The sequence below is a fragment of the Cheilinus undulatus genome, linkage group 5 (assembly GCF_018320785.1).
Source record: "Cheilinus undulatus linkage group 5, ASM1832078v1, whole genome shotgun sequence".
NCBI classification, from domain to species: Eukaryota; Metazoa; Chordata; class Actinopteri; order Labriformes; family Labridae; genus Cheilinus; species Cheilinus undulatus.
In genome coordinates this window covers 12784150-12804153 of record NC_054869.1, presented here as the reverse complement: position 1 = coordinate 12804153, position 20004 = coordinate 12784150, and the positions used below count along the sequence as shown (strand labels likewise).

Sequence of the window (20004 nt, the reverse complement as noted above, 5' to 3'; positions counted from 1 at the left end):
TCTTTAAAGAAGTGATAGGCAGGTACTGATGGGTATTTGAGTATTTTTATGTCAGATTTGAGTATATCCTGTAGTTCTCTGGCTATGTTAGCTAAAAATAGAGGTTATAGAATACTCTGTTCACTTGCTTTCAGCTAAACGCTAAGGGGCCTTATATTGGTCTTTACCTTGGGCCTCCTAAGTTCTTAAACCACCCCTGCTCGTCAGGTCGACTGCACTCTCTTGAGTCTTTGGCCATTAAAGACCTAGATGCATAGATTTGAAAGTAAGAAGTCTGTCTTAACCTCAGAATCTAAGAGAAATGTTTCTGAGGCTGTTGGTTAGTATGCAAGAGACCAAATTTCAACACTCTTATTCCGTTTAGTCTTAAGCCATCCATCCACCAAGCAAGAGGCCAGCCATGGTTGTGTGTTAAAGGACACATGGACTGACTCCTTCCTCTGTGGTTGGATACTAAAATTGATGTTTTCCATGTGAATCTGGTTGTAAACATTTTTGTTGTTTTGTTGTCACACATCATGACCAAGTACAGAGGATTATTCTAGGCTCATTGAAGTCAAAATGAGCCTCTGTGGAAATAATGTGAAGATCAGATTGTGATCTGCTCTCAGAGTTAATGAGGCATCAGTAATGTTGTGGCTGAATAGCTTTATCGGACAGAGCTGTGTGTTTATGTTCTCATTTTTTATCGTAAATGTTTGGGGCAGTAATCTTTATCATAAGTCATATGTTATCATTAATATGAGATATCAAACCTAGAGGTACTTAGATAAAGGAATGGTAATCACAGACAGAAGCAAAAGTGTTGGCCTTTTTTATTTTTACAAATATGAAACAGTCATTTACAACAACAGGGATGTGTTTGATTGTAAAAGAAGAGTGAACATTTCAGATTAATCTGTTTGCATTTTATGGGTTTTTAGACAACTTCCCTTTGCAGATTTGTAAATATGAAGGCACATGTTTGATGACTTAATATCAAATACATAAATAAGAAAACTAGACTGTTGTATGAAGTGACATGATAAGGGAAAAGATGAGAGATTTTTCAGCCAATTCACCACTCCATCAAGGCACATGGAAGTCAGTATTATCAACTAAACTACATTCAAATAGCACCTTTCAACATTCTCACATAATAAAAAAATGTTAGAAAAAGAGTACAAAAACATAACATGGATCAAACACGGTCACTACCTACCAGCCACTGTTACAATGTGCCATTTAAGGATTGTCATTACAATGCAAGTAGATAATAATTACCTCAAACCTTCTGGGACAGAAGATTGTGTAAACCAGTGATGCTTCAAATGACTTCAATAAATTAAAATAATGGGAAAACATTGTACAATTTCAAAGCTGTGGACAGACATCTATTTCTAAGTGCGGGATGCAAACACTGAAGAATAATACCATCTCAGGATCAGGACAACAAACATACAAAATGATAAATAGCAGAATATAAAAAACTCAAAGCTTGAATGAGAATACAGTTTTTTTACATTCTGCATTTTCAGCCATTGATAAGAAAGATGCTCCATAAGGCATGTGGTGAATGAATAAATGCAACATCATGATTTTCTGGCATTTTTAGATCCTTTCTGTGAACACATTTAAAATGTAACTCCTTAAGAACAAACTTATCAAATCTAGTTTTAAGGAACCAACCTAACCCATGTTGCATCGTTTCAGACATTGCAGAAACAAATGATTTTTTTCTTTAGGAAACTGTCATTTCCACATTTTTCATCATGTCAGTCACAAACAGATCACACACTCAACAGATTCACTTCCTTACCATTTCCACCGTGTATTTAAGGTGTTTGAATAGCTTGTTAATTAGCTTCTTTGCAGGGCTGTGGTGGCCAAAGCACAGGATTTTGACAATAGTCTTTAAAGAGGCATTCAGAGGCCACAGTGAGGCAGTCATTTGTAAAGCAGTTGGGGAAAGTCTCAGTAGGGGTACGTTGATATGGAGATATAGATGATGAAGATGCTCTGGTAGGTAATTCGGCCCTGTGGTGAGATGGTGGTAGCCTGCACCTTGAGCCGTACTAGTCCTGGTCTGTCCAGAGGTCGCAGTGTGAAGATGATCCCCCTGCCTGCCTCGTCTCTGATACCAAATACTCGGCCCATTGCACCCGTCTCTGATTCTTGCTCTAGTATGGTAAAGGACGTACGTTCCTGCAGAATGCCTGACTCTGAGAAAGCGGACAGTCGTACCACGTTGTGATTGGAGGCGATACCAGAGGGGAGCGTTAGCAGCTTGTACTGCAGGAGCAGAGGAGAGCCTCCTGCAGGACAGTCAAGAGTGCACGGCCTGTAGCAGGTTCTTCAAGGTCAACAGAGAGGAAGAAACATATCATTAGCATTAATATTACAAGAAAATGTACTGTGTACACTGTGTATTATTGAGTTCTGCTTTTACCCAGGGCTTCTTCCGCTCTGATAGGATGCTGGACAGGGTGTGTCCAGGCACTGGTATCCCCCTCGGGTATTAAAACACATCTGATTGTGTCCACATTTGATGCCTTGTTCTACACATTCATCAATATCTAGAGACACAGACAGAAGATAGTAGTTTGGCTGTTACAATAAAGGGAAAAGCGGTTCATGAGATAACTGTTAAATGAGATGTTTCACCTTTACAGCTCCTGCCGTTTGGTAGGAGCTGGTAACCAGGTGGACACAGACACTGGAAACTGCCAATGGTGTTGTGGCACTTGTGCTGACAGGGCTTCCTGAGCAGACACTCATCTACATCTGTGGAGAGGATTTGAAGAGAAAAGCCTGTTGTGATCAGTGATGAATAGAACAAATCCTCCTGGAACAGTCATATTTAAAGTGTGCATTTGTAGAGCTAATGCTAAAAGCAGTGTGGGGAATGCCTCTGATAGTGTATCCAGGATTGTAGGATTGATGTCTGTGAATACAATATAATATGATACCTTCATTTGTTAGCCAGGAAATTAAAACAGACCTTTTCTTTTCAAGAAATGCATTCTTCTTTTGTCATGGATGTAATAAGGCTGAGACCTTGGACTACTGTCTTGGAGAGGCGAAGAAGAATTGATTTCTGGTTGTGTTTTAAATAACAGCAACAATAGTTCTGAGCCAGCAGAGTTTGAAGAGCTGGGGAAAATTTAACAGGCCTCACTTCTACCGGATGGTGGAACAAGTCACCATAGATGGCTAAGTAAGGGCTAAGATAGATATTGTTTATCCCAGTGCTTCTCAGCTGTTCGGTCAGGATCCAAAAGTGAGTCTCAGAGCTGTTTTCAGTGGGTTGTAAATGTGCCTGATTAAAAACGTGACTAAAAGTCTAAGATATGAAAACCCCTTGGCCTAAATAGTATGCCTGCATCTCCTCCCAGGGCTTCTTTAATAATGCACTGACTAAACATGTTTTTAATATCCTGACTCTTTGTCTAGGCATATGTTTTGTTCCAGCTGATGTCCAAAATTAAACACTTTTCATTAAGTACAGTAAATTTGAGTGGTTGAAAACTTTTTCAAGTTTAGGTGTGGTTTTCTCATTAAGAAAGTGGTGACTGGTCATGAGGCCTGACCAGTTGAGAACCACTGGTGTAGCCCACCATACCACTGGTATTTGGTATGCCCTAAATCAACCATTTAGTTCTGTAATTTTTACTGATGTATAGGTGGCCTCACCAACACATGTGCCGTCTCTGTTGCTGTACCCTGCAGGACAGCTCTGTCTGGTAATGCGAGACACTCCCTGAGAACGGGAAAGGATTGGCCTGCCCAGAGACGACACCAGCTGTGGTCTAAGTCTTGCCCTGACTCTGGTGCCATTAGTATAGGTGGTCCCCCTCTCAAGTCCGGCACAGGAGCGCCCGTCTCCAAGCAGCACGGTACCAGGAGGGCACAGGCACCTAAAGCTGCCAGGAACGTTGCGACACTGGAAGGCACAGGGGTTTGGTGTCTGAGCGCACTCGTCAACATCTGAAAGGTGAGAACAAAGCTCAAGTATATTGTCACATGAGGGTGTCATTAGTGATTTTTAAGATTTAAATTTTTTTTCTTGAGAAATGTCATACCCAGACATGGGAGGCCTACTCCCTGAGACCGGTAACCTCTTGGACAAACACAGCCGTAACCTCCGACTGTGTTTTGACAGACCTGAGTGTAGCGACACATGTGACTTCCATCCTGGCACTCATCAATATCTGAAAATATGCAGTAAACAAATGTTTATCAGCAAATCCTGCAGAAAAAAACACATATGACATTTAACTTACTAAAACATTTCTGTGTCTTGTTAAAAAGAGGATCCAAGTTTTTTCAGAGTGCAAACTGGACTTTTAAGTTTAATCTTTCTTCTTTAAGGACATGTGGAAGGTTCCTGCTGTTTTGTGTCCCAACACAGTCCTGTGGAAACTGATTCAGTGTTATGTAACAGAAAATGCACTGAAGAGGTCTGTAGGAGCTGCCAGAAGTTCTGTTTGTATTTGATGGATTATACTAATGCAATCAAGAGCAGCTTTTTTACTTTTGGACCAACTGTCACAGGTTAAATATCTGAGAATAGTCAGGGAAAACAGGTGGTTCCTTAGTAGTTTGAATAAAGATCTTTGAGGACTTCATTTTGTGGGAATGAAACAAGAAGCCTTTTGTGGTTCGTCAAACACGACAATTAGTTCCTTCTCAATGAAGAAAGTGAAAAAGGATAAAAGCCACCCACCAACACAGGCTCCACTCTCTGCTTTGGTCATGCCTGCTGGGCAGCTGTCGAGACACTGGTATCCTCCCTCTGTGTTTCTGCACTCCTTGTGAGCCGGGCACACATTCCTCATGCACTCATTAATGTCTGAAAAATGGACAATTAAACAACATTTATGCAAGCTGCTGGCCTATTAATAGCAGAATGGTAATATATTTTTAAGATATATTAAAATAATCTAAAACCAATCAAACTTTTTATTCTGAACTCTACTGTAGATATGATTTTGGGTGAAACTTCTGGTGATATAATGGACATAGAACGAATCTGTTTCTGCCAGTGGCTAACTATCAAGGTTTACCACCAATGGTGGTTGTTTTGAAATGGATTTACCCTCAATTCAGTAGAGACTGCTTTGTTTTTAATCAGACAACCAGCCAAATGTTGATTGAACTTATATATTCTGAAACGTCTGAGTTCTGGTGCCTTGTGCACTTTCTGTGGTTGTACAAAGAAGTTGCTCTAATAATCAGGATTAGCATCTCGTTGCTATGGAAAATACCGCTATGACAGAAGACACCAGAAAGTTTTATGGGGGCTCGAAAAAGGTGGATATCCTTTTCAAAGTAGTAAAGGGGCTGTCAAAAGATTACGATTTTAATTGCAATTAATCTCAGGATTTCTGTAGTTAATTGCGATTAATCACATCCATTTTATCCCATCTTAAATAAAACCTCTTTGCAAACACAACTGTTTTGCGTCATTTTGTATTTTTCTGCTGCCCTAACCTATGGGTGACTGTCTTCCTGTTTGGATGTAGACCGGCTTTAACAGGGAGATTGAAGATTTTAACAAAACAGAAAAAGGACCTTATTATGGATCGTAAAGGAAATAAAATGTATGGATGACTTTTGACTTGTCCACTGAGCTGTCTGTGAGTTTTTAAAGTGAAATAGGATATTAAGGAGCATTGGTGGATTTATTTTATATCTCTGTTGCTGCAGGGATACACTGACACTGCTAAACCAAAGTGTGCTAAAAGGTCCAATAAAGCATGAGATTAACTGCAATTTTAAAAAAAGAGCACTAATTGTGGGCCTTAATCATGATTAATCTTTGCATCCCTAAATAATGATTAATTGTCCTTGACTCTTATAATTTCATGAAGGCCCATAAATATAAATGACAGACCAATGCAGCGATGTCCTGACAGCTGGTAGCCTGGATGGCAGATACAGCGGAAGGAGCCCAGAGTGTTGAGACACTGATGCTGGCAGGGGGAGAGAGCTGACTCCTGGCACTCATCCACATCTGTAACATATTTGACGCAACCATCTTGATTCTTTTACAATGTATTGGACAAGCAACGAGATTTTTCTCCTCTGACTACAGCTAACAATGATTGATAGAGCTGTTTGTGTGATTAACAATGACTTGCCTTCACAGCTGGCTCCTGTGATGCTGGGTTTGAATCCTGGTCCACACTTGGCCTGGCAGCGATATGCTCCCACTGTATTGACACACTGCTGGTTGTAGTGGCACATGTGTGAGCCCTGGGAACACTCGTCGATATCTGCATCATATTATGTAAAACACAAGTTCAAGGCCAACAGCTAAAGCAGATTGTTTTTGAACTCTACTAACATTTTCCTTGTGCGTCCCCTTGTTGTTCATAGTAGCTGTAACTAGTATGTTGTTGTTTGTCTCACCCGTGCATGTGTTCGTATCAGTAGAGATGGTGAAGCCAGAGGGACAAGCGCAGGAAAACCCTCCCATGATGTTGTTACAGGAGTGTGAGCAGGGAGAGTTATGAGCACACTCATCTTCATCTAGAATGGGACACATTTGTTATGAAAACAAAACTGGAGTGACAAATGTGAAGGTAAACGTTAAAGATAAATGAAGCATGGAAAGTGAAAGCAGCATACCAGCGCAGTAGGAGGCCGTGTCAAGAATGAAACCTTTAGGGCATGTTTCATCATAACCATCTGCAAACAGTAAAGTTGAGTTTATGGCTGTTTCAACATTCACTTTTAGTGTTTCATGAGCTGTAGTAATGGTGAGGGTTTAAATCATTGTATCTTTATTCTTCAGACCTGGTACGAGAAGGCTGGCAGTGATATGGAAGTCTACAGTGAGGGTAAACATGTTGTAGACGCTGTTCATCCCAGAAACCTTGAGCAGCTGCAGCAGTGGGCCCTGGCGCTCCTCCTGGCCCTCGTAAACAATGGTGTGATTGCAGCGCAGCACCAGAGGGTTTCCTCCTCTCTGGTGGGCCTGCGAGGACCACGAGTACAGCTGCCCTTGGCCTGTCTGCACATATGACTCATCGAACTCCTAAGAGACGCAAGAGAAATCAGGTCAGAACTTCAGTGTGTTAAACTATCTTGTGAGATGTGTTTCAGGACTGTGAACAATCTACATGAGCAGCAGTGAACGCACCTGAAGGCTTAGATGAGATGACGTCAGTGAAGGAGGCACAAACCCATTAATAACAATATCAATTAGTAAAACTCCCTCAGAGTCCACACCTCTGGCCACATGAGTCAAACGAAGGATCTCCCCTGTTTAGAATAAATAACAGCACAATGACATCTCATTCAGAAGCATGAAGCAGCATCAGGAAGCTGTTATGAGGTAATTGTCTTCATGTGGAATTCCTGGATGTCTGTGGTAGAGACTGGCGCCATCTGCTGGATGTTTTGTAAATTACCAAAGAAAATATGGAGCTAAATTTTTATTTTGTTTTATTTTTAGCTGCAATCTTTCAGTTTACATTTACGGTAAGAAAACTTACCAGTCTCAAACTCCAGCTGGGACTCCTGTCTGAACTGGCCCTGAGTGAAGGAGAATCCGTTTCTCGCCTCTCCATTCTGCAGCACAGTGGTCCAGTAGATGGGAGCAAACACAGACACCAGCACCCTCATTAAAGGACCTGAAACACAGCAACATTAGCTCCAGGTGTCTTACAGAACCACAGATATGAAGTTAATACAATCTCCATGAAGTAGAGGTAAACTCACAAGTGAGATCTCCTTTTTCTCTTCAAAGAAGTTCAAAGCAGAAAAAACACAAATTCATAGCTACTACATATAATTTCTTGTCTTTAACTGTATGTTTTATATCAAACAGCTCAACCAGGACAAAACTCAGGTTTTAGTCATTGGTACAGGGCTCAGAGAGAGAGAAACTAGTGAGCAAAATCATTTTTTTAATCCCTGTCAGCAGGCTAAAACTCTTGCCCTCATATTTGACTCAGGCCCTAGTTTTGAGCCACCTATTCTGGATGACACACAAAATGCATTTTATCCTGTTATCAAGCATATCATCGTTTCTCTTTCAAGCTGATGCAGAGACATTTATTAATGCTAATTTTACCTGCAGAATTGATTATTGTAATGCTCTTTCTTTCTGGTCTCCCTAAAAAAGAATATTTCAGAGCTGAACCTCCTTCAAAACTCGGCTGCACAAATGCTGACAGAGACCAGAAAGACTGCACACTTAACACTGATTTTAAGGTCTCTTATTTAAAGATTATTTTATTTGTTTTTAAAGCTCTTAATGGTCTTGCACCTTCTCTATCTTCTTCTACCCTATGAGCCCAGTAGAGACCTCTGGTCTTCATAAAGTGCTCTGGTAATAGTCCCCAAAGTTAGAACTAAGACACACGGGTATCTTTAAGGTATCTTTAAATCACTGTAGCTCACATCTGTGGAACAGCCTACCTGCAGATCTGAGGGTTGCACCTAATATTTATGTCTATATCAGTTTCAGAGTTATCTTTTAGTAGTTTATCCTCTTATTATCCTCTCTTGAAGTGTTTTATTTTCTTATTTTAGCTTACGTCACTAAGCTATCTTTTTGGGTTTTTATTCCTATTTTTGCATCTTTTTGTTCTGTTTTTATTTCATTTTAAGTTCTTTTTATTTAATTTTATGTTTTTTAAATTTCTTTTTAACCTAACCTCCAGTGTTTCCTCATTCTGAATCTTATGAAAGCGTTTCCTTGGTGCATAAGTTCCTGTCTTTTAGTTATGATTTATTTTATAAGGGTTTAGCTACATTGCTTTGTATCAAAAGTGCTATAAAATTAAAGTTTGACTGATTGATTGCTTGAAACAGCTAGTGATGTGGTAAAAAACATCAAGTAAATTGAGGGTAGCTCTTTAAATAGTAAAACATTATAATTGATTGCTTTCTTAAATGAGATAATAACTTAGAGTTAATATAGTTGGACTGTATGGATTTGTATCTCAAAGGTTTACATTTTAACACTTTTTACCCCCCAGTTTGCAGTCTGAAAAAGGTCAAATTGGCCTCAAAAGAAAAGCCAGTACCAGGTGACTTAAACAGGTATTATTTCAAATGGCCAGCAGAGGGAGGCAAAAGGAAGCAGACTAGAATATAATATGAGTTAATACCTCAGTAAAAATTTTCCTCATGAGTAAATGGTCTTAATCAATAGAGTCACATCTCTCTTGTTACTAAATAATGGTTTCAAGTTTTGCATCGTTATCTCCCTATTTAGAGTAAGCAGTAGACATTTTTGGTTCTGACTGTCAGTAATTGTCAAGTTACCAGCACAGATACCCGTCAACCAGGACAGTGATACTACAGAGCTAAGATGTCCTTTTGACCAATATGATCATTATGATTGTAAAATCTTAAAATAATGACTACCACGATGCTGAAATAATGGCTGTTGTAATAATGGTTTTGGGGATTATAAGGTTTATGAATCAAACAAATCTACTATAAACATCTTTTTCAGCACATTTGGCACCTTTCAATTCTTTTTCTTTTTTTTTTAAAGATTTATTGTTGGCCTTTTTATTCCTTTATTTGATAGAGGAAGGACAGTGGATAGACTTGGAAACAGGGAAGAGAGTGGGGAGAGACATGCGGTTAAGGAACACAGGCCGGATTCGAACCCGGGCCACCTGCGTACATGGGTAGCGCCCCCCAGACACCTTTAAATTCTTAACAGTTTATTCTTGCATTTGTGTTTTACTTAAGTAGTCGTCTCACAGGCAGTGACAACACAACTTTCTTTTTCTGTCATGTCGTCTCCATAGAACATGCTGGAATATGAAGATATCGTCCTCTTGATGAGTGATTACTCACCCACACTGGGAGGGATGTTGTCCAGGCGTGCCTTCAGAGTGCTACTTCCCTCCACCTCATTGTCTGTGATGTTGGCCTCAAGGTAAGACACACCGAACTCTCTCTCATTCACCATGCCGATCAGGCTGCCTCTGGTCTTACGAGGACTCTCTCCTTTCAGCAGCAAGCAGATTAAAAAGTCATGAGTTCAAAAGTTTTTTATAACTGAATTTAATTTGAAACATGTTAGTTAGAAAAAATCTGTTATATCTAAAGCTCAAAAAACAAAAGTGTTTGTTTTTGTCTGTGTATCTCAAAGGTAAGCTTTATTATATTTTGCTCATTCATGCAACAAGAAGATTCAGAATACCATTGCACGCTGGACCATAAATCTCCAGCAGAATAAAACACTGAAACAGTGACATTTAAAAAAACAGCCTCTGTTTTTAGAGCAGAAAGAATGAAATGGTACCTGGACAGAGACCAGCTTGACATTTCCGTGAGTCAATACTGGGACCGCTGCATGATCGACCGCCGTTGGCTGGTTCTGGATTGTTGCATAATCTGGTTCGTTCTTGAAAGCCCTGTCCACAGCTGCTACTACATGGACCCCACTCCTCCCAGTTTGAGTAGCCTCCATTGACTGTATAAAATGAGAAAACAGCAGAGTGCTGAGTCTTGATTATTTTAAAATAAACTATCAATTTTAGGCAAATTGTTCTTGAAAGCAGAGAAATTGTGGCACTTTGAGATCTTATTAGACAAATACTATCCAAAAAGGTTTGGAAACCATTGGGGCTGGAGGTTAAATGTGTATTACTGAGAACTCACTCTGAACCTTGAGAGTAATGGTCCTCTCAGCTGTTCCAGCTTCACTCTCAGCCACACACTGGTACTCTCCTTCATCAGCAGCCTGGAGATCAAACAGGTAGAGGAGGACAGTTTAACTTGATTGGCATTCTGAGGAACAATTTCCTCCTGAAAAGGCCACAAAGCTCCAGGACAACTTTGCCTCAAATCACATTTTTTTTTGATCCAGAAATCAGACTTTATGGGGGAAAGACTTTTCTGTTTCTTTAGGGCTGTCGAGACTTTGCTCTATTAAATTATTTCTAGTAATAGAAATTATGGGCCTCAGGGAGGAAATTTCACATTAGACTGCTCTGTGGGAAGGACAGTCATCAGTCTGTGAGAAAGTCTCAACTGCAGGCTGTGCAATTACAGAAGCAGTTAGACACCTAACAAGGTTACAGCCTAAGGAGAGAGGGGCAGAGTCTGGGAACATCCAGCTTTCTGCTCACCTCCTCCTCCTGCTGCTAATGCTGTTAGCCACTCTGACTGAAGTGAATCTGATTTACTGGGAGCAGGAAGCTGCAGGACAGTCACTCACTGTTTTCCCACTCAAGGGGACTGCAGGGGAAAACTGGATGAGATGAAAACTGCCATGATTTCAGAGACAGAAACATTAAGTGATGTTAGTGGCTTGCTCAAGGGAGATTAATCACTCAGATGTGAGTTACTAGGTTTGACAGGACTTGTCAAGTGAGACGGTGGCTGCTTTGATTTGTAGGAGAGAAGAGGAAAGCATAAATAGAAAAATATTTACAGTGACACTGTAGATGACTAAGGATCCATTGTGAAGCGCTTGCATTCTGTGAGAGCGCAACAGTGCTCTTCCATCCCGGAGCCAGCGGAGGACAGGACTGGGGTTGCCATGAATGGGACAGTCAAGAATAGCAGAGCTGCCCTGAATGATGGTTTGAGACATGTGAGCTTCCCCCTTCAACACTGGTGGCTCTAGAGACAAACAGCAAGAACTTACAACATAATCAGGAAGATATAAAAATATGCAGAAAATTTAATTAAATCATAGCGCTCAGTGACAGGACCTGCAGGGAGGCCTGTAGGGCAAAAAGAGGTAAAGATAATACCATTGACCACTATGTGGAGCTGCAGCCATGGGCAATTTTATTTACCATCATTACCTGACAAACAAAGCTCCCCCTGAGAATGTTAATGTTGAGTTTTTTCAGTTGAAGCCCTTATACACCCAGAATACTTTTTAAACTGCTAAAACCAGAAAGCTTCAGCCTGAACTTTGCTTCAGTGATGTTTAAATACTGTTCTATCTACAGCAGTAAAGAATCTTACCCCTTGCAGTCTGCAAAATCTTGGACAGTTTTGAGCATTTATGTGTCTCTAGGTCAGATATGCTGCTGTCTAAGAAGTGAAGGGCAATAAATTCTTTATCATCAAAGCATGGGTGAAAGTGCTAATTGGTTAACATTATCTAGGAAGTATATACTAACAGTAGCATCAGATTCACTGTCAGCAGTTACTTTAAGGCAATGCTCTGGGGTAGTTAGAGGCAGTCATATTATGCTCAAGTTAACCTAATATTGTACAGCAGGTTTAGCAGTCTTTTGTGACCTACAGGGACAGCAGAGTGTCTGATAACTTGCTTGTGTCAGTTTTATTTATCTGATGGGATTCTGTAGAAGTCTCCTCATCAGTAAGTATATCCAGAACAATAATTTTATCTCATTTGAAAAATAAAACTGGCTGCCAGGGGGTGGTTCGATGAGTGTGTGACATCACGTAAAAGCTATGAATAGACCTGACTCATCCTTGATGGACTGCTCACCTCTGATGCGGACAAATGAGAGTGCTCGAATGGAGCCAACGCTGTTTTCTGCAATGCACACGTAGGTCCCAGCATCACTCATCGTCACATTGTCAACAGTCACGGAGCTCCTGCCTGCCTCATCTACAGTCGCACCTGCAATATTTGTAACCAGGCAGTGGAAAACATGTTTCTGTTAAAACTCTTAATACTAGTTGACAAACATAACAACATTATGTGCACAACAGAAGTTTGAATTAGACAACACTGAGTACCTCGATAAGGATTGTTGTTAACGGTCCAGGAGATGACAGGAGAGGGAGTTCCCTGAGCATGGCAGGACAGAGCCAGACTCTGCCCTTTGTTGAGGGTAACATCACCTGGCAGTTCCTTGAAGGCAGGCCTCATGTTGATGGACAGGCGGATGTCTTGTCTCACAGAGCCTGCTGCATTGGTGGCCACGCATGTGAACACACCAGCATCCCCAACCTGTGTGAGAAGAGCAACCAGAGTGGTCATATCTCCAGAATTAGACAGACATGCAAACAGTGTGTCAATAAATAATACTGGTTTTACTTATACATACTTCCGCTCTCTCAATAATGAGCTCTCCTGATCTCAGGACAGTGAATTTTCCTGGCAGGTTGGGCACAGACACTCCATCTTTTTCCCATGATACCCTGGGCTCAGGTGAACCCTGAGCAGCACAGGGCAACAACGCCTGGAATCCTTGAATGACTGACAGTTCAGTCTGTGCAGGAGGAATCATGGGTGGAACTGGAAAGCGATAAAGTTAATATTTCTGTCGAACTTTTATGGTGAATCTGGACTTGCTATATTGATTCTTATAAAGTAGCCCTCTAAACTCACCTTGAATAACCAGCCTCATGTCATTGCTGGCTCTACCAGCAAGGTTTTTGGCTGTACATGTGTACAGACCTGCGTCACTGCGTTGGGTAGAAGTAATAGCCAAGGTTCCATTGGCATAGATACGTATATGAGTGCCATCAACTAAAGGCCTCCTCTCTTTTTGCCAGGTGACTTCAGGTTGAGGCTGCCCATCAGCCACACAATCCAGACTGACTGGTTGACCTAACACTGCAGTGTACTCCACACGAGGCACACTCAACACCGGAGGAACTGTGGAAACATTAGATTTAATTATGATTTCATTTGTCAATTCTTAAAGTATATTTCTTAAGGAAAAGGATGAACCACTTGCTCACTGAGTCCACATTACCTTGAAGGACAAGTTTTGTCTTGCCGACAGCTACACCAGCGTCATTCTTTGCCAGACACTGGTATGTCCCTGCATCACCAAGCGTGACACGAGAAAACTTCAGAGCTCCGTTTGAGAGCACAGCCAGCCTGTGACCTGATGAAAAACATCACCAAACACAGTTGTTTTCAATCAACTTTACATGAATCTGCCGAATAAGAGGTCAAGAGGACACCAAAAACAGCATCTTCCATACAGTACCAAGCTGTTTGTGTATTAATTTTTTTGAAAAGGTTCTTTATAAATATTACCTGCTGCTATGGGAACCCCCTCTCTTTGCCAGGTGATGGAAGGCCTTGGGAGGCCTTGGACCTCACAGGGTAGAACAATACCATGATGCAACACCACTTGTACTTCTTCTGCCATTGGCCTGATCTCTGGGGGCTCTAAGAGAAATTAATCTGTTGTTACTTGTGTTTACATGTTAAACTCTCTGGGGTTTAAATAGGTGGGTCTTTCTCAGCTTACCTTGCACAGTTAGAGTGATGTGTTTGTGAGCCACTCCAGCTGGGTTGCGAGCTGAGCATGTGTATCTGCCAGCATGACTCGGCACAGCAGCAGTTATCTCCAACACTCCTGCATTCAAATGAGTATAAAGATGCAGAGCATAATGACACATAACTCCTTACCCTCCTTCATTATCATTACAAAAGACTGGTGTTTCTATATCCTATTCAACATCATAAAGTTCCTAAGACATTTTTGTCCTACCAGTGGGAAGGACACGGTAAGATCCTCCTCTGGAGCCCAGCTTGGCTCCTCCCTTGGTCCAGGTGACAGTAGGTTGAGGTCGTCCTTGTACATGACATGGTAAAACCACAGGAGACATCTTCACCGCTGTGACTGTTGTGACGTCGTCTTCGATAGATGGTGGAACTAAAGGAGCAAAAAGACCATTCATCAGTACAAGCACCTCAAAATGATTTTCTGAAATCTGTCTTATTGTTAAAAAAAATTAAGATCAATACCTTGTAGGATGACCTCGATGACTCTGCGCTCCTCTCCAACATCATTGACAGCAGTGCACTCAAAGTAACCTTCATCCTCATTGGATGGTGACAGAAGAACCAGTGACCCAGAGGAGAGTAACCTAGACAGATAAGCACAATCAGCTTTTAAACTTCTATGGTGATACACCTGCACTGTATGCATTTTGTGCTTCAACTTTGGCTTTGTCTTTACCTGTATGCACTGGGCTGCTGGCTGATGTCAAGTGGAGTGCCATTTCTTTTCCAGGACACTGTGGGTGAGGGAATACCTGTAGTCTCACAGCTCAGCACAGCTCTGATCCCGGTGGTTGCTGTCACATTAAATGGACCCGGACTGATTGAAGGACCCACTGATAGGAGACAGAATGAGTTCACACATGTTGAGCGCATTACTGTTTCCACACTGTGAGATAGCCTAGAGGAAGTTAAGCTTGCAAAATAATCATGACCAGAACTAACAGAGAGACCTACTATATGTGTGACTAAAACCCATTGTTGTCAACTTAAGGGTTGTGGTGCCATTTTATAATAATAATAATAATACATTTTATTTATAAAGTGCTTTTCAAAAACTCAAAGACACTGTACAATAATAATAAAATACATTACACAAAAGAAAAAGCCAAAAACAGGACAATATCACAATCAGAATTTTAGTCAGATTTTAGTGGCATGCAGATTTTTGTCTAGAAAAAAAGCTTAATGCTCCTTAACACTGGTTGCCAACAGCTGTTACACAACCTTTCAATGCTGCTATTTTGTCAGGGTGAAACAAAAGACACAGAAAGCATAGCATGTAGGTTTCCTTGTGTTGGCGACAAAAACAGAAGTGTTTTGTGTTCAGTTAAATTCTGTCAAATGAAAGAATGATACCCTCAAAACTGAAGCAGCATTAGAAACAAAACCTGCTGATTAAGCTCTGAGATAGTTGTGCTGTTGTGTTGATGTGATATACTTGCTTTTCTCTGATTAAATATGAGTGGTTGAGTGTTCAGAAATTTGGCTGATTTGCCATTAAGGAGGTGTTGGTGGTTCCTGAGTTGAGAGTCACTGATTAAATCTTTATAAATCTGCTATCACCCTCCTTTTGTAGAATGGCATTATGGAAAAGGCACCAAAAGAGAGAGAAGATTCACCAAACACCCGTAGATCCATTCCTCTGTGATCTGAGCCAGCCTGGTTGGACACAGTGCAGTAGTATCGACCTGCATCACTCAGCTGTACCCCATGTACACGCAGTGAGCCCTCTGATGAGAAAGTGTACCTGAACAAAATCACAAATAAAAGCTGAATTAATAGACTGTGCCTGACAAGGTGCACTTTTAGCATTATACAGTGAAATCAGAGTAATCAAAGTATTCAGAAACCCTTCACTTTTTTAGTTTTTTTAGTTATGCTGCAGCCTGATGCTACAGTCGTTGAATTCTTTCTTCTCTCTTTACCCGGTACTCCATAATTATTAAGTGAAGAAACAATTTTTGAAAAAAAAATCTCAAATTTGCCAACCAAGCTGAGCAATCGGGGGAGAAGGGCCTTAGTAAAAGAGGTGACCAAGAACCTGATGGTCACTCTGACTGAGCTCCAGAGATCCTGAGTGGAGATGAGACAAAGTTCCAGAAGGAAAACCATCACTGCAGCCCTCCACTGATGGAAGCCTCTCTTCAGTGCAAAACATGAACACAAAGCCAAGTGGCCTGTTATGTGGAGGGTTTTTTTTTTTTTTTTGTTTTTTTTTTTTTTTTTTTTACAGAATCCAAGTAGGCTTTCATGCTTTACACTAGCTTCCATCCAGCCACTCTGCCATAAAGCCCAGATCAGTGGAGGGCTGCAGTGATGGTCGTCTCTTTGGAACTTTGTCCCATCTCCACACAGGATCTCTGGAACTCATTTAGATTGACCATCAGGTTCTAGGTCACCTCTTTTACTAAGGCACATCTCCCCCGATTGCTTAGTTTGGCCGGGAAACCAGCTCTTTGAAGAGTCCTTTTAGTGCTAAACATCTTCCATTTGAGAATCATGGAGGCTCTTGGGAACCTTTGGTATAGCAGAACTCTTTTCAAGTAATAATTATCCCAAATCATGTCCAATCAATGTAATTTACCCTGGGTATACTCCAGTCAAGGTGCAGAAACATCTCAGCAATGATCAAGATAAATGGGAGGAACCTGGGCTAAATTTCAAGTGTTGTTGCAAAGAGTCAATTATTAATGCGATGTTTCATTTTTGTATTTTTCAGAAATTCATGAAAAATTCTAAAATCCTGTTTTGAATTTGTCAGTATGGGGTACTGAGTGTAGATAATGAGATTTTTTGGCTGCAACACAACAAGATTGAAAAAGTGAAAGGGGTCTGAACACTTCCTGTTTGTGCTGTATGTGCTGAGTCACATAAAGCATCAAGGAAAGACCCAATAGACATTAGTTTAAAACCAAGTAAAGCTTAGGACCTACTTTTTGATATCTTGACTTAAAGGGAAGCCATCTTTCCTCCACATGACTGTAGTAGAAAGGTCCCCTTCAACCTCACAAGGCAGAACTGCATCCTGACCGACATGTGCAGTCACCACTGCACTGCCCTCCTTTATTACTGGTGGCACTACAGAGACAAAGAGATGTATAATGCAGTTGTTTTATAATGTGAAACTGTTAAACTATCTCATGATTGAAAAGCCAACCTACAGAGAATCTCCACAGTGAAAAACAGACTGGTGCTTCCTGCCATGTTGGTCACCACACAGCTGTAGTGGCCGCTATCCTCTGGCCTGACTTCCTGTATCTCCAGGTACTGACCCCCGGCCAGCCGCTGGATACGACCACCCAGCTTAGACAATAGGGGGAGGAAAGGAAACAGAGTGAGACACAGGAAGGGACTTTCAGCTAAACACCATCCTTATCTCTTGAACTGTTTACCTGCAGTTTGGCCTCATCCTTGTACCACTCTATATTGGGAGCAGGGTCACTATCAGCAAGGCACTCCAAGGTCAGATGTCCATTAACTGGAACAGTTAGTGTCCTCACATCGTCTGAGCCAACGAGGGTAGGTGGTACTAAAAAACATTCACTGATTGTTGAGCAATGGAATTCAAATTTCAGTTGTGATAAAGACATAAACACAGAGATTAGATAATGAGACAACAATTCCTACATACTAAAATGCAGCTTTTTAAAAAAACGTCAGCCAAGTGGAAATATGGAACAGATAATGTCAGAAGGTCAGGCCAAATGTATATCATGTTTGCACTTCAAGAATATATATGATCAGAGCAACATGTATACAGAGTGCTGTAAGAGTGCATGGTTTGCTATTATTTTCAGGGTTTTATGACTCAGGCTGGGTGTATCATCATAATACAAAAAAAGAGGATGGCATGAGTTTGCATTTTTCACCTAGAGCATTATTTATATATCCCAGCAGCTGAATGGGTACCAACAGTATTTTGTATAATCATATTTATAGTTGCATGATTTTGTTCTGGCATGAACAAAAACAGGAAAAGAGCTGCAGACTGTTTCACACATTTAAGCTGCCCTCACCATCAAAACGCATAAAAACAACATTTCCCCCCTTTTATGCCTTCTTGTGGAGGAGGACAGTGGATAGAGTGAGAAATAGTGATGTTAGAGTGGACAATGACATGCTGTAAAGTGCCAAGGGTCAGAGTCAAACCTGGCTGCCTGTGTTGAAGACTATAACCTCTGTACGCTGGGCACGACATAACCCCAAAGCTGTCTGGTGCCCGACTATCAGAACACATGAGAATGACCTTTAACAGCACAGTGTATGTGTCATATTGCGTGCATTACAGTAGAAACAGAGTATTTTTTATTTATTACCATGACCAGAAAATGCTAAAGCTTGACCATGTAAGCCTGTTGTTTTTTCATATTTGTCCAAAGGGATTTTGCAGCTCAAATGTTCCCACAGCTTTATTTATGATGTCACAGGTGTAGGGAGGACACTAAGAAAATATGGGGAAATAATATATTTCCATTAAGTTAAACAACATGCATGTGTAAAGCTTGCATCCAAAGCTAGAAAAGTGATAAAGCCTGAACATGTAAGCCTATTGTTTTTTACTTTTATGCAGAGACTCTGATTCTGAATGTTCACAGTGCTTTATCTAGGATGTATCAAGGGCAGGAAAGACAAAAAAAAAAAAAAGACAGAGGTGGGGATGATATATTTTCATTAAGCTGCAAATAAGCAAAGAAGAGATGAGCTTGTCTCACCTTGGACTCGGACCCAGTGATTTTGTCCATCTTCTCCTGCTAGGCTGCTGGCCAAGCAGGTGTACAGGCCTGCATCTTCCACCTTTAATGGAATTAAATTAATCAGCTTGAGTGGTTCTTGCATGACAAAGCTATATTTGTCTGGACTGATATTCGATATTTAGTCTTCCAGCTTTATCATAAAAAGTTTTGACGAAAAATACTTTTATTTATGCATTTGTCTTTTTTTTTAACATCCATGCTGTAATTAAAATAACCTGTATTGAAGATTTAGTTACACGTAATCTTACCTGAACTTTGCTTATCCTGACAAACTGTCCATCCTGCTGAACAATGTCAGTCCCTACCAGGGGATGACCATCTTTGAGCCAGGTGAGGGTGGGAGGTGGGACTCCCACTGCAGCGCATTCAAGTTCCAGTGGACTGTTTACTGCTATGGTCAGTTCTTCTGGAGAGCCAGAGCTGGAAATCTTTGGAGGCTCTGGATAAGGAAGCAGAGTGTTTTTGTACCAGTTCAAAAAAATGTTCATTATGGTTTCAATTTTGACACAAATGAAATAATCGACTTAGAGATTACCAAGCACGGTGAGGTTAAAGCTCTTTGTGCTGCTTCCAGCCTGGTTACTGGCCACACAGCTGTAGAGGCCTGCATCTGAAGGTGCAACATCAGGAAGCTGTAACCTTGTCTCTCGTCCGTCCAGCAGCAGGTTACGGTGAAGAGAGAGTGGCTGGTTGTCCTTCATCCATGTCAGTGTTGGAGGGGGAACACCTCGGGCCTCACAAGTTAATGTCACCAAAGATCCCTGAACCACTGTTACAGGCTCCACTGGTTCAACATGATCCACACCAGGGGGCACTGTAGACCAAACACAAAAAAGATATAAATCAACCCCTAAGATTCCAACTTTAATGCAAAAGTCAGTAAGTTGTATGTTATGATGATACCTTGGACCTGGACATCATAGGTGAGCTCAGCAAGCCCAGCTCGACTACGTGCCACGCATGTATAAACACCAGAGTCAGACAGCTGCACAGGAGAAATCCTTTGTGAGAAAAAAAAAGAGGAACATTAGCATTACCTCACCTAAACATGCTATT

At 41.0% G+C, this 20004-nt stretch overlaps 1 protein-coding gene across 1 annotated transcript in view; it reads right to left on the bottom strand.

The window, feature by feature from the left end:
• Positions 1 to 1685: 1685 nt before the first annotated feature.
• The window catches only part of hmcn2 (hemicentin 2), a 55090-nt gene continuing 36771 nt past the window's right edge, over positions 1686 to 20004 (bottom strand). Inside the window, exons 47-81 of the mRNA XM_041787745.1 lie at positions 19852 to 19949; positions 19484 to 19762; positions 19197 to 19387; positions 18907 to 18988; positions 17587 to 17723; positions 17356 to 17497; positions 17128 to 17272; positions 15814 to 15941; positions 14871 to 15027; positions 14657 to 14778; positions 14400 to 14564; positions 14157 to 14264; positions 13940 to 14074; positions 13650 to 13784; positions 13280 to 13549; positions 12996 to 13186; positions 12685 to 12898; positions 12431 to 12565; positions 11393 to 11583; positions 10618 to 10699; positions 10259 to 10429; positions 9808 to 9960; positions 7482 to 7619; positions 7127 to 7248; positions 6781 to 7021; positions 6613 to 6672; positions 6394 to 6513; positions 6123 to 6257; positions 5876 to 5995; positions 4706 to 4831; positions 4062 to 4190; positions 3673 to 3966; positions 2644 to 2763; positions 2429 to 2555; positions 1686 to 2332 (exon numbers count right to left, since the gene is read on the bottom strand). Of these exons, the coding sequence (XP_041643679.1) occupies positions 1954 to 2332; positions 2429 to 2555; positions 2644 to 2763; positions 3673 to 3966; positions 4062 to 4190; positions 4706 to 4831; positions 5876 to 5995; positions 6123 to 6257; positions 6394 to 6513; positions 6613 to 6672; positions 6781 to 7021; positions 7127 to 7248; positions 7482 to 7619; positions 9808 to 9960; positions 10259 to 10429; positions 10618 to 10699; positions 11393 to 11583; positions 12431 to 12565; positions 12685 to 12898; positions 12996 to 13186; positions 13280 to 13549; positions 13650 to 13784; positions 13940 to 14074; positions 14157 to 14264; positions 14400 to 14564; positions 14657 to 14778; positions 14871 to 15027; positions 15814 to 15941; positions 17128 to 17272; positions 17356 to 17497; positions 17587 to 17723; positions 18907 to 18988; positions 19197 to 19387; positions 19484 to 19762; positions 19852 to 19949 (5542 nt within the window). The 3' untranslated portion in view covers positions 1686 to 1953. The remainder of the gene's footprint in view (positions 2333 to 2428; positions 2556 to 2643; positions 2764 to 3672; positions 3967 to 4061; positions 4191 to 4705; positions 4832 to 5875; positions 5996 to 6122; positions 6258 to 6393; positions 6514 to 6612; positions 6673 to 6780; positions 7022 to 7126; positions 7249 to 7481; positions 7620 to 9807; positions 9961 to 10258; positions 10430 to 10617; positions 10700 to 11392; positions 11584 to 12430; positions 12566 to 12684; positions 12899 to 12995; positions 13187 to 13279; positions 13550 to 13649; positions 13785 to 13939; positions 14075 to 14156; positions 14265 to 14399; positions 14565 to 14656; positions 14779 to 14870; positions 15028 to 15813; positions 15942 to 17127; positions 17273 to 17355; positions 17498 to 17586; positions 17724 to 18906; positions 18989 to 19196; positions 19388 to 19483; positions 19763 to 19851; positions 19950 to 20004) is intronic.